A 13299-nucleotide genomic window follows, 5' to 3' on the forward strand; every position below is an offset into this window, starting at 1 on the left:
CTTCACATTAGCACATGGCTGGAATATGTAGGGGGAGGAAAATACTTACTTTTAACATTTTTAAACTCTGTATAGTCCCTTTAAAGCAGTACTAAGTAACTCATGCTTCTCGAGGCCATAAGCACCACTGCATGTGTCGTAGCTTGTTGTGGTTTTTTACTCATTAATTGTCCGTGAGAGTAAATACTTCGCTGACAGAAAAGAAAAAAGGGAGAGAGGGATATTGTACATCCAATTACACAATGTAGATATTTTTTTTCACTCAAACTTGGCTGTAAATTCTGTTTAGGTTAGTGCTAGCCCACTGCTAGCTTTGCCTGTTAGCCTGTTAACTTATTCTTCGTGATTTCATTTTCATGTGTATTGGTGGCTCATATCCGGTGGCAGGGAAGTTGCAATTGTGGTTTTCTGGCCAGAGACACCAGGTGGAGATGAAAGACCCCCCAAGACTACGGAAAGGATTTGTTAAGGTAAAGAAGTTCCTTAGTACTGCTTTAATACACGAGGGAGACGGGCCAGTGCCCCACAATGTTTTAGTTATTCCCAGGAAATCTCCAGCTCGCACAGGGTGTGTTTCATCATCTTTTTTTTTACTCTGACATTAAAACTAAGATGTGAAGGGAGAAAACGAGCGTTGACCACAGCGTGAAAAATCAATGTTCTCACCTGCTGTGTCTCGCCTTTACTTCTAAAGAAGATTAAACAAGAATTGCTAATGACGGCGGCTATTCATAGCTTTAATTGAATATATTCAGATTTTGCACATTTACAAGTGATCCAAATAAAAGGTGAGCATTTTTAATACACGCATGACCAGAATGTGGCGAATGCTACTAATCATGCTAATTCTGTCAGTAGAAAGACTTAAATTACTGAAGAATCAAACACTCCAACAATGTGCAGGGTTAGTAATGGGGCAAACTTTTGATCTTTTTGGGTTAATCCTTCTATTACTTTTTAAAAGATGGTCGAACGACTTGAAAGTGTTCATTTTCGTCAACCTAATACCATGTGCAAAATATCCTCTGTATTTCATGGGTCTTTCTGTGTTATGGATGCCCCTATGCAGACTAACCAGTCAAGACAGAACATCAGTATTTCATTTTCATCACTTGACACTAATAGGTTGCTACAAATTAGAACAAACAAATGAGAAGAGCTTGAATATTCAAAATCATTTCTCTGTGAAAACGTGTTGGCAAGAAAAAGACACACCCCACCATTGCTTCTACATCTTTTGTGCGTTTGTGCTGATCAGTTCTGAGGCGGGGTACGGACCTGGTGTAGACGCCGTTCTTGCGACAGAAGGAGTTTTTGACGGACAGGCGGCGGTTGTTGAGCTCGAGCGCGGGGAAGCGGCCCTCGTCCAGGCTGACCATGTCTCCGTGGGTCAGAGCGTTGCAGTTGGAGTTGTTCCCTGGACAGACGTACAGAGACACTGTGTCACCACAGTCGGCACACAGGGAGCGGGTTAGCGGATCAGAGAGTGCAGTGCTAAACAGATGCAAAACATTCAGAGTCAGTCAAGATTGGGGTTGTGGTTAATAAGCTAATGGAGATTTGCTGATGCTGTAGTTTATAAATGTTTTAGATGTTAGGTATCGGTTTGGTGTTCCTAAACGGTCTCCAAATCCAATACCAGCCAGGCAATTCACAGCTATTTTCTTCTTTTTACAGACAGGGCATTAGATAGATTTCGGAAACATTCAGCAAATGGTTGGAGCAAGGACGAAAACTCACAACAAAACTCACAACACTTAGGCCAGTACACGTACAGTTAACCCCTAGGCTATTGTGTAGAACTATTTACTAAGTAGCTAAGTTGCTTTTAAACCGTGCTTCGGTAAATTCCTTGTGAATCAATGATGTCTTTCACCATTCTAGCTGCCAGGGAAGTGAAATCCTTTGTAGCAAAAATGTGAAAAGGATAAAAAAAAATAACCCAGAGAGAAATCTATAAAACTCTTTATAGATTTAAAAGCCAGTATTCTGTAATTACTTCAGTTAGTTTCATATAAAAGACATAATGACATACCTGTCTCTTGAAAAATAATGTATATGAACTGTATATGAAAGTGGGAGAAAAGCAGTCACATCACAAAAGTTTCTTAAGGGCCCTTGATGCTTATTAGGAAATGATTTCTCTCCTTAGAATTTGAAACTTATATAACAAGCCAATTAAATCATATCTCATCTGTCACAAGCTTTGAAGAAGACAATTCAATGCTACACTTTCTGAGGGTAATTATAAAAGACATGCTACAGAAGTGGACGTCTTTTTATGAATTATATAAGAAAAAACAATGACCATTATGTGCATTCTTCTTCTTCATTTATTTTCATGTATATGTGACTGAATTATTTTGAGCAATTCAATTCAAGGAAACTATGATATACAACTAGCTTATGAATGCCAAACAACTCCACATATATAATAAAAGCCGGTTTTTATTCTTATTTTTTATTATAGCCCTCTGGATGCATCCATATCAATAGCCTACTATAAACTGACAATAAAAATGGACTGGGCCTTTGTGTGAATATTGGATATGAATCACTCATAATATTGATCAAGTGTCTGGGCCTATAAACCTCAGGACAGGGGCTGGAGTCTGCGCTGTAAAGCAGATTAATGTCGGGGCAGAGCTAAAGTTGGAACACAGGTTAAAACTACAGTCTGAGAGGGAGGAGAGCTGTAAGCCGGGACCTCTGCAGCTGCTTCTATGGGGGCCTAGAGGGGTCAATGTGTGGCTACAAAAACACACTGTAATAACGGGAACAGGGCTTTGTCAGTTTATAGCAGTGGTTCTTCACCGGTGGAACCATTTGCAGTGTGTTCTGTTTTTACGTAGAGATTTTGGGTCGTGGCTTGCCTCAAAGGTGATGGTGGGTCCTGAAGTTACACCAAAGGTAAGAACAACGGGTTTATAGGGGACAATTTGCTTTTTGGAACAGATTTAGTCTGATTCACGCCTAGTTTAATTGATCATTTTTAGTCCCTGATTAATCTTAGTTTAGACTTATACCTCTCAAATTAAAGGTGCATTCTGCAACTTTTTATGTGAGAAAAAAAGAAAGTTGATATTTGTTCGTATTTCACCTTGTAGTGACCCAGCGGCTGCATGAGAGGTCAGCATGGCGCCTTTACTTCCAATCATCTCTAGGACGCTCCGGGATCAATTGTTTTGCAGGTTTTCTCTGCTAACGGACCCTCTCACCAGAAAACCTACAAAACAAGTGATCCTGGAGTGTCCTAGAGACCACCGTGATTAAAAGCAAAGGGACCATGCTGACCACTCAGACAGACGCTGCGTCAATACAAGGTCATATATGCACAAATATCAACTTTTTTTCCGAATAAAAAGTTGCATAATGCACCTTTAAGCCTTTGTGTTAACCAAATTAGTTTTGGGTTTGGTCTTGGCTTTCCTCAACTGTCCTCTGTTTTTTTTCATTTTTTTTTTTCATTTTTATTATTTCACTTCCTCAGAAACGGCACAGCATTATTCCATCAAACTAAGTAATAATTGTAAAAAACATGGAAACCTGTGAAATGCATTTTTTATGTTGTTAAGCCGTGGTTTTAGACATGGATCTACCTTGTGTGAGTAAGTGGGATTTTGATAGGAATGCATCGAGAAACTAAAATGTTTCTACTGTTTCTACGGCCAAAATAAACATTCTGTATATCTAAACTGTACATGCCTATTCGGGTCAATCGCTGGTTACACAAATATGCAGTACAAAAACGGGAACACCACCGGGGTGAGTGGCCTGGCCAGATTCCTAAAGCGGGAAACGGAGGCATTGAGTGCTGCTTTTGTGTTTGAATGAGTGGACCTCCTTGTTTTCTCTATGTCAGTCAGAAAGATGGGCACTGACCCGCAGGGACCCCCCCTCTACAGGCAGCTACTGAAGTGCTGAGCTCAGGGAAATGCCCACTGATGTGAAAGACTGTACGATCCATATGAGGCCTATTCAAATGTGATCTGTCAATCTCTGGATTCGTTTCAACAACAGTTACCCCAGGCAACGAGGGCTTCCTGTCCCGTATTAAGAATTTGTCTTAAAGTGGTGTTGTTTTTGTAATGGAGCTAATGATTAGACTTTTACTCTATTATTGTAATGTTTGGGTCATGTGTTTGAGATAAAATATGATAAGATAGGACTTTATTATTATTTAACACTTTTTTCCCCCTACTATAGCTTTTAATTGAATGAAAAATTGTGTACGGATTTATCTTGTTTGCCTATTTTCAACTGGTACTATTTCATGGGGCAGAGGTTGGTAAATAGTGCAGCTGACTGGGGGTTTGAATCTGCTCTTCGAGTTCGAGTCCATCCTGTGTGAATGATCTCATTATTGTAGCTTTTTTCTGTATTTGCAATGTAGCATCATGTGAGTCGATTGCACTGTTTTTCCTGGCAGACTGACTGACATACGCATAACATTAGGAGTTCTGGTCAGATTTTGATGAAATTTTCAATTATACATGTATACTTTCATCGATCCTTCTGGTAGTGATGTGTTATACGATACACCCATATGTTATATTCATAAAGTCACATGTGTTTTATTCATGTCTTTGGGGGAAGACGAATGATTTATGTGCAAAAAGTATATATTTTTTCTTTTTTACAGCACCACGGTATAAGCCATTGATGAATAGGGAACATTGTATGAGAGTGGCCTTTACTATAGTCAGAATTTTAAAAAACAAGGCCCAGCAATGTGTGGCTAAAGAATGAGATCAACTGACTACCTGAATGTACCGAAAGGCCATTTTTTCTTCCCTGATTCATGCATATATTCCTGTATAGAAATTTCACATATGACTTGGCCAAGGCCAATTCCAAAGCATAACCCCATCAATTCAAGCTCTTTATGAAAAACGAATGCAACACTGGACAGAAGTAAATCTTTTGACATACAGTAGTTATTGAAACAACCCCACAGCGAGTGGGTGCTGTAACCAAAGCTCATAGAAATGAAATATTAAGAGTGTGACCTGGTTTTGTTTAGTTGTCATCCATTTCTTTATACATTTGAAAATGTACGTGTTTCTTTAGTCCGTTTTTTATGTCCGTAATAAAGAGTAATTGAATGGAAAGCATTCTGACTTAACTTCACACACGTGTCACAATGAAATATATACAAATGTCTCTCCATATTCAATGTCATACAACCTGAGTGGGTGCCCGTGAAGTTGATGCATGGGCTAATAAACACCCGTCTTCATTGTGCATGCCGCGGCGCTCGCTCACCTGATTCTGACTTCTTGGCGTACTTCTTGCTCTGGCCTCTTATAATGAGGATGAAGACCAGCAGCAGAATAAAGATGAGGCCGACCAGCGCCACGACGACTAGAAACCACCACTCCTCGTAAAACGGAGGCACCTTTTGGGCTAAAACCGAGAAATGAGCTCTTATTAGCGAGTGAGAAGAAGCAGTTTGATCTGTGGATGGTTAGTGAGGCAGAAACTTAGGCTTTCCTCAGCTATACTGTGCCTCCAATTTCAGATTATTACAGAATACATTGTCTTGTCTTTACTATGTTACTCATTACTGTGTTTTTTGTGCATATTTTGTCTATTGTTTTGAGAAATTATATACTCTAAATAAGAATTTGTGAGAATTATAAAACAAGAATCCACATTAATCACCTGATATGGAGGGAGAGGGCAGACTGGGCGAGCCGTAACCGTAGTCGTTGACTCCAATGACCCTGAAGTCGTAGCTGACGCCTTGTTTGAGGATGTCCATGTTGAAGGTGTGTGAAGTGGCCTCTCTCGGGATGTCCTTAATCAGAATATCCCACAGCCCCTCGTCTGTAAAAAGAGAACATTTTATGTAAAGTACAGTAAACGTGCGGCATTAAATCATGAGATAAAGTTGAGTTCAAGTTCGAGTACACTAAATACAATAGGCCAGAATGAGTGAGAGCGTGAGTGAGTGGTTGGTTGGTGGTATTCAGAGAGGCCGATGGTGCAAATCAGCAGCCTCGCTTCTGTCAGTCTATTGTATTAGTATAAATTGTATTGAGTATAAATTGCTCCGGAGTATAAGTCGTACCAGCCAAAAAATGGATAATGAAGAAGAAAAAAACATAATAAGTGGCTTCAAAGTATAAGTCGCACCAGCCTTGGCAACTACTAGGGCATGGAGGCGTAACTGCACTATTGACAAGCCTCTTCCGGCAGCACGTTGTTCAAGCACCTATTTGCGAACTTGTTCCTCTAGCTGTGGCCATATAGGTTTTAGCCCACGATTTTTTTGTTTTCTTCGTGGCCGTAAGGGTAACCTCTGCTTTTCGCCAGTCCCTCGCAAGTTTCTCGCTCACTCTAAACTTTCTTTCAGTTCCTCAATAACCGTTTTGTTTATGTTTATAGTGGTGCTGAAGTAGCAGATACTGGGGCACAAGCCTAGAGCGCCTTCTAGCAGCTGTCAGTGTGAAAATAACCACAACAATGTGAAATTATATATTTTGATATATAAGTCGCACCTGAGTATAATCGCATACCCAGGCACACTATGAAAAAAAGTGTGACTTACGGTAAATTATATACACATTGTCTTTATTATTCTTGGGGTGGGGGTCCAAATTGATAGGCAGTTGAGGAAGGGCAGGGAAGAGAAAGAGTTCAGCTCACTGATAGGTCTAAACAGGAAAGAAACCAATCCCTAGACTTAATCTAGCCTACGTTCCACACTTTGCCTTGGTCTTAAGTATGTTCCTTTACATAGCTGCCCTAGAACATGACAGTCAGAAAAATGGCTGGCAATCTGTACCTTATCTTAAAGTGATTATTATTTTCATTTTCAGGCAACAGTTTGGGCTTTCACTATGCCTTTTCTTTTTAACAAGCTGTTTGTTTGTGTAATAAAAACTCCGGGCCCCTGTCACCAATTCATAATTCCAAGCAATATTACCCAATTCATCAATTTCACCGCTGGCGTAAAATTTACAGCCACCAAATGTACATCATAAATACTTGTACGGGCCATATTTCAAGTGAACTAATGGTAGATGTTCTGCTGCTGTGCTTTTTTGGAAACGCTGCCAGACGACATTCATTACGCGGGGGGCGCTTGTAAACATCGATGTAAGTTTGACTGTTTTAATGGAGTATGGAGACATAAACAAGGAGCACAGTTCATCTGTCACGCCGACTGCCGCGGACGACTTTGGGAAGTTAGAAAAGCAGCTGAGGTAATTTGATTTGGAAAAGTTGTACTGTTAAAGAGAGAGCGCAGCGGCCATTTGCATATGATGAAATGCACTGCGTGGGTTATCACTTGCGCTAACCCAGTTTCAAAGGGAAGTAAAGTTGGGACATTGTGAAATTAAAAAAAACAGAATGCGGCTTCTCAAATTTGAAGAAGTTTAAGAACAGAGTGTAAGGTACAATTCACTGAGATTTAGTGCTTATTTTCAAGTTAAAATGTTGCATAGCTGATGAGTTAAACTTGGCCCTGTTTTCTTTCCTTCTTGGCAGCTTTCCCTTTCCATAGTCATTTAAGCAAACAATGTGCCCTTTAGAGTTCAGTGAATTTACATGGATATTACTCCAGATGCTCTACTTCTCCATTTACTTTGAGGTTTCAGTCATACAGGAGTTTTCCATGTCGTCAAAAAACACCTGTATTGGGTTGTTTTTACTTCCGCGGGGCAGTAAAAAGCATGAAACGAACTGCGCCAAAATCAAAGCCTTAAAGGTGCATTATGCAACTTTTTATGTGAAAAAAAAGTTGATATTTGTGCATATTTGACCTTGTAGTGACGCAGTGGCTGTAAGAGTGGTCAGCACGGTGCCTTTACTTTCAATCACGGTGATCTCTAGGACGCTCCAGGATCACTTGTTTTGTAGGTTTCTTCTGCTAATGGATCCTCTCACCAGAAAACCTACGGAACAAGTGATCCTGGAGCATCCAAGAGATCTCCGCATAAAAAGTTGCATAATGCACCTTTAAATATAATACAGAAAGGAACAACATTAAATTTGATTAAAACTGGCATTAGATCTAAATTTCACGGAAAATGATTGGAGGGTCTTTCATCTCCCCCCGGTGTCTCTGGCCAGAAAACCATGCTTGCAACTTGACTGCCACTGGAACGGAGAAAAGCAATACACACTAACAGAAGCACGAAGAAGCAGCTAACATGCTAACGGGCAAAGCTAACTGCGGTCAAGCGTCACTTTAAACAGTATTTACAGCCATGTTTGTGTGAAAAAAAATATTTCCATTATATAATTGGATGTACAATATCCCTCTCTCCCTTCGCCTTTTCTGTCAGTGTAGTATTTACTCTCCAAGACAATTAACAAGCAAAAAAAATCGCAACTTGCTACGACACCTGCAGTTGCGCTTATTGCCTCTAGGGGCAAGAGTTACTTAGTACTGCTTTAAATACATTAAAATTGACCACCGTCTGCCTGTATAAACCCTGGTCTACTTTTTGAAAACCTTTGCAATGATTATATACATTGTTTTCATCTAAAACATTTCTTTCCAAACCAGTTCCGATCTTAAATACGCATCTCTCTGCAATTTCACTTTGTGGCTGTGACTCGCACTCCGATGCCCCGCCAATGTTAATCTACGGGCTTGACCTTTTCAATTAGCCCCATCCCAAGTGCTTAAACACATCTCCCCCGCGAACCTTAATGTCATCCTTAAGCCTTTTAAAACCCGGCCTAGACCTGCCAATCACGCGTGTAACCAGATGCCATTTGTCTCCATTGCAGCGCTCCAATCGATAAGCCATTAACATTCACGGGACGCTAAAGCAGCGAGCGATGACACCTCTTTCCCTAAGCACAGCGGTGGGGGGGGGGTTGGGGAGAGAAAAAAAGCGCACCGTAAAAACTAATTTGTGAGTAAAGGAAGCTCGGCTATAAATAAAACAGACAGAGACGTTATTGTTAAAAAGTGAAGTCGAAAATCAAAGTGACGGGGGCGGCCATGTTTCTTTTATCCTTAAATGGGAAGAAAGTGGAGGGTCGGGCCTTGTCAATTAGCAGCTCACTGACAGATTCGCAAGGAAGATTAGCCATTTTATCTGTCAGTCACCCCAATCAGGATAGAATTAAAAAGCTAATAAGATTAAGACGTGCAATCTTTTCTCGTTTATGTCTAAGTCCTAATTAACCATTTTTGGTCGTTATTTTCATCATATTCTTTATTGTGTTAAAAGGGTCGTTCGGTTTTGGGTAAATAGGGATATCAATAGGGATTAGTGCAATGGAGATAAGTGAAATGAGTGGGGAAAATACAGAAAAATATGGTTCTTTTTCACCGTTTGTCATTTCCCGGTTCATTTGTTCCTTATCTGTGATCAATATTGTCTCTGTATGTTCTTATTCCCCTGTGTGGTTCAACTGCATATGTGCACACAGTGTCTTTGTATCACCTTTTTTTTCTGTTTTCTGTTTGTTTTCTGTGTAAAATCAACCTGTCAGGTGGTCAGCATATTTACATTTCGGAAAATGTTCATTAGTATGTGCTGTTCTCCCCTTTTCCCTTGAATAGATACATATGAATAAAAATAAATGAATATTATTTGACTGGCGTATTTTGGAATAAAAAATAGAAAGATTAATAACTAGTGTAAATTATATCTTATTATCTTGAAAATCTGTCTAAAATCAACTCTGGATATTCAAATCCACATTTATACTACTACTGTATGTTGTTGTGGGACTTTTCCATGATAAAACCAACCACCCCTGTCCAAGTGACCAGTACACACCTGATGGGCGAGCTTCTATGACGTAGCGGGTGATGGGGGCCCGTCCGGGGTCTCCACTGCTCCACTGTATCGTCAGGGCTGAACCGTGACGGGTGATGTAGGGTTCTCCGGGAGGTCCTGGGGCTCCTGGTCATTGACAGGACATCATTTAGACACTGCCATAATAACATACCGATCAAGCATAACATTATAGCCCCGGATGAAGAGACAGGCTAATACAAAATGGTCAGTCATACCAGTTTGATAGGGAGGAAACTACAATGGCTTGGGTCAGTGAAATACCAAATTAGGAAGTCTTCAGGGGTGTTCTAAAACTTCTGTTGTTAGTTTCAGTATCTAAATAAGCTCAACACTCCTGCATTTCATCATTTTGAGTACCTTCCCCTGGGCCAGTGGTGATGTTAGCCTCCACCTCCGGTCCGTAGATGAAGGTTTTGGCTCGGATCCTGAAGTTGTAGGTGGCTCCCTCGGCCAGGTCCCTGAGTTTGAGCCACAGTGGGCCGGTCCCCTTCACGTCCACTGTCACGGTCTTACTGACGCCTGGGGGGGAGGGCGAGTGCAGGCATTCGGGACAGGCCACTGAGGAGTCTGGGCAAACACAACACATTTAGAGCAGGTTTTTTAATACACAAACAGGGCATCACAAGCAAACGCAGCATTGGTTCACAGTGTGGGAAGTATAGGAGCTGCAAATGTCCCATACCCTCGATCGGTGTGGACGGCTCGTAGATGAGACGGTAGCCCTCTATGATGCCGTTGGGGAAGGTGGGTTCTCCCCAGGACACGTTGACGGAGGTGGTGGTCAGCTCACTGAAGTGGATGAAGCTGGGGGCACTGGGGGCTACAACAGAGGAGCACAAACAAAGTCAGCAAGATTTTCAAAAGAACTTTCAGCAGTTTTTGACGGACTTTGAGAGGCCAATCTGAGGTCGGAATCCATTGAGTATAATTGCATGAAAAAAAGAGAAAAAAACATTGAGGAAGCTTGGAAAAGTTTTTGCTGATGCTTCGAGTTGCTGTTCCTCTATTTATATGATTTTTGTGAATATCTATTTAGCCTGATAGCAAGATAACTCGAAAAGTCTTTTTATCTTTTGAAAGATTACTGCTAGGCTTACTTATTTATTCTGACCACAAAAAGGTCACCCATGACAAACCCTATAAAATAATGATGCTGCTCAATGACAGAGCATTAACCCTTTATAAGGCAAGTGACTATTTTTGGTAATTTCCGCACACTTTACATATGGCCTCCCTGCTGCACATCAGTAAGGTAAAGAAGTACATAGTCCTCAGTCAACCAATCAGAAGAGATCACCCTACATCACAGATCACACTACTATGGCATTTGACCAATCAGCAGAGACCGGTCACGCTCTCAGCTTCCTGTTTTCTCTGAAGTCTGAAGAAGACCCAAGTCTGGCTAAATTCATGGTACATTTCTTGACATAACTTGAAAACTAATCATGGTAAGTTGATGAAACTCACACATTTTATTGGTGAATAATTGTGCTAAGTGGTGATACATGTGTTGGTTTTGGAAGAAGTAATGAAATAAGTGAAATTACAGCATGAAAAAGGCACCATATTTGATCATATGCCCTGTTCCCTTAAACCATGCCCATTGCACCTATTATTCATACTTACAGTACTTTATTGACAAAATAACCAATAAACATTAGGACTATGTTTTTATGTTACCAAAGGTTATTTTTAGTAAACAATACAAACAATATTGCAGGTGACTGACCCCGCCCACATTACAAAAACTATGACAGGTGTGATCATTCAAACATCAATATTACAAAACACCTCCTGAACCCCAGCACCCTCTGAGACCTGAAAGTACTTTTTGTATATTTTATATGTAAATCTTTGTGGTTTATTTACCCCTTAAAAGGCAATGAACTAAATATAGTAACGTCGCTCACATTGGTTTTCTGCATGAATTTTGTAGTATTGTATTTGTAGTAAGTATTTCAATAGGTTAACACGTGACATAGCTTTACTAATAATTACTTTTCTGTTTAAAACAATATATGTGAGAGTCCGCACACTGGCCATTTGTCTAGTGAAAGAAGGGTGACTTGTCCTGCTCCTTCGCCTTTGTGCAATCATCTGGTCATAAGCTTCCTTCCTCCTCACGATAAAGACCAAAACAAAGCGTGCTCAGAGAACTTAAACACTACTTTTCTGTCCATTTATCAAACATACCATGAGGCTGAGTGAGCGGCTCGGAGATTACAGAGCTATGCACCATGTGGCTAGGCTAACGTCGTTTGGCGCGCTGACAGAAACGATTAGCTTCATCTTCCCAGTGAATTCCTTCCCAGCGGTTGATGTCTCCCTCTTAAACTCTCAAGGTTCTCCAAACTTGCTTCAGCCCATAAAGGTGACAAATGAGTAAACAGGGCTGTAAATACCACATTATTGCTGGCTTTTTATTCATTTAACTTGAGCTCTCGCTTGCACCGCATAATTTTGAACACCGGTGCATTAGTTTTATTTCTCTGAGAGCGCTTGATTCAGGCAGGCAGAACATTATGACCACCTACATGAGGAAAAGAGGAACTGTGACCTGTGCATTTGTGACACATTTCTATCCAAACTAGCAATGCCCTGTTGCTCACTTTCCCTTCCTTGAACCACTGCGATACTGAACTTAACAATTGTCTAATCTTCCCTTAAGCTTTATTAAAGTCCACATGCAATTCAGACATTCTAACATGTGAACTTGACGGATGAAATTTGCGAAATGTGTTACATTTTGTCTTTAAAAACCATTAGAAATCAATACTTCTTAAAAGACAATTGGTGCAGTTAGTAGATGTTGACTATATAATATGAACATATACTATTTCCTTTCTATTGTCATATATGAATTCTAATGTGTGTATCTTAGTCTAACATATGTATACATCTAGGGTGTTACTCTAATCCACAGGTGTCAAACAGGCGGCTCGCGGGCCAGATTTGGCCGCGGGATGATTTAATCTGGCCCCTGACTTGTACAGCATAAATTCCTGAGTTTGACCCCCCCCCAAAAAAGAGTAAGTCTCTAGCCCAATCCTGTGCGGAGTTATGATTTTTTTTTTTAAGGACATAAACAGTATGCTCACTCCAGCCACTAGGGGACATCTTAAATTTAAAAAAGGAAAGGAATCCACACGTGTCCAGCAGTGGGCACTGACGTAATAAGAGATAGGATATAAACAACACATTACAGCACGTGGTAAATGGTCAGTCTGCCCCAGGGCGGCAGTGGCCATAGTAATAGCTTACCGCCACAGAATGTCGAGTGTATGAATAATGACTACAGTATAATGACTACAGTGCACTTTGAGAAACTTGTGGCACAGGCTTGTATAGCGCAATACAAGTGTTCTTATGGTCCTCTCGGGCTTTTTACCGAATCAGCTCTATTTTAAAATCATAGCTCATTATTATTAATTTATTTCAAAAACATTTTCTCAATAGTAGTTTCCTGTTTACATTATATGCAGCCCGTGACCTGCCAAGGAAGCTGGATTTCGGCCCACGACCCAAA

General features: G+C 40.5%; 1 protein-coding gene across 4 annotated transcripts in view; it reads right to left on the minus strand.

The window, feature by feature from the left end:
* The window catches only part of sdk2b (sidekick cell adhesion molecule 2b), a 468981-nt gene that overhangs the window by 26376 nt on the left and 429306 nt on the right, over positions 1-13299 (minus strand). For 2 of the 4 annotated variants that reach the window (XM_079577058.1, XM_079577056.1), the window contains exons 38-43: positions 10456-10593; positions 10131-10340; positions 9753-9878; positions 5665-5829; positions 5266-5406; positions 1279-1417 (exon numbers count right to left, since the gene is read on the minus strand). In XM_079577058.1, the coding sequence (XP_079433184.1) occupies positions 1279-1417; positions 5266-5406; positions 5665-5829; positions 9753-9878; positions 10131-10340; positions 10456-10593 (919 nt within the window). Of the gene's footprint in view, positions 1-1278; positions 1439-5265; positions 5407-5664; positions 5830-9752; positions 9879-10130; positions 10341-10455; positions 10594-13299 lie in introns of all 4 variants that reach the window. The other 2 variants (XM_079577057.1, XM_079577055.1) reach the window with 1 other exon arrangement.

The sequence above is a fragment of the Gobius niger genome (assembly GCF_951799975.1).
Source record: "Gobius niger genome assembly, chromosome: 19".
NCBI lineage: Eukaryota > Metazoa > Chordata > Actinopteri > Gobiiformes > Gobiidae > Gobius > Gobius niger.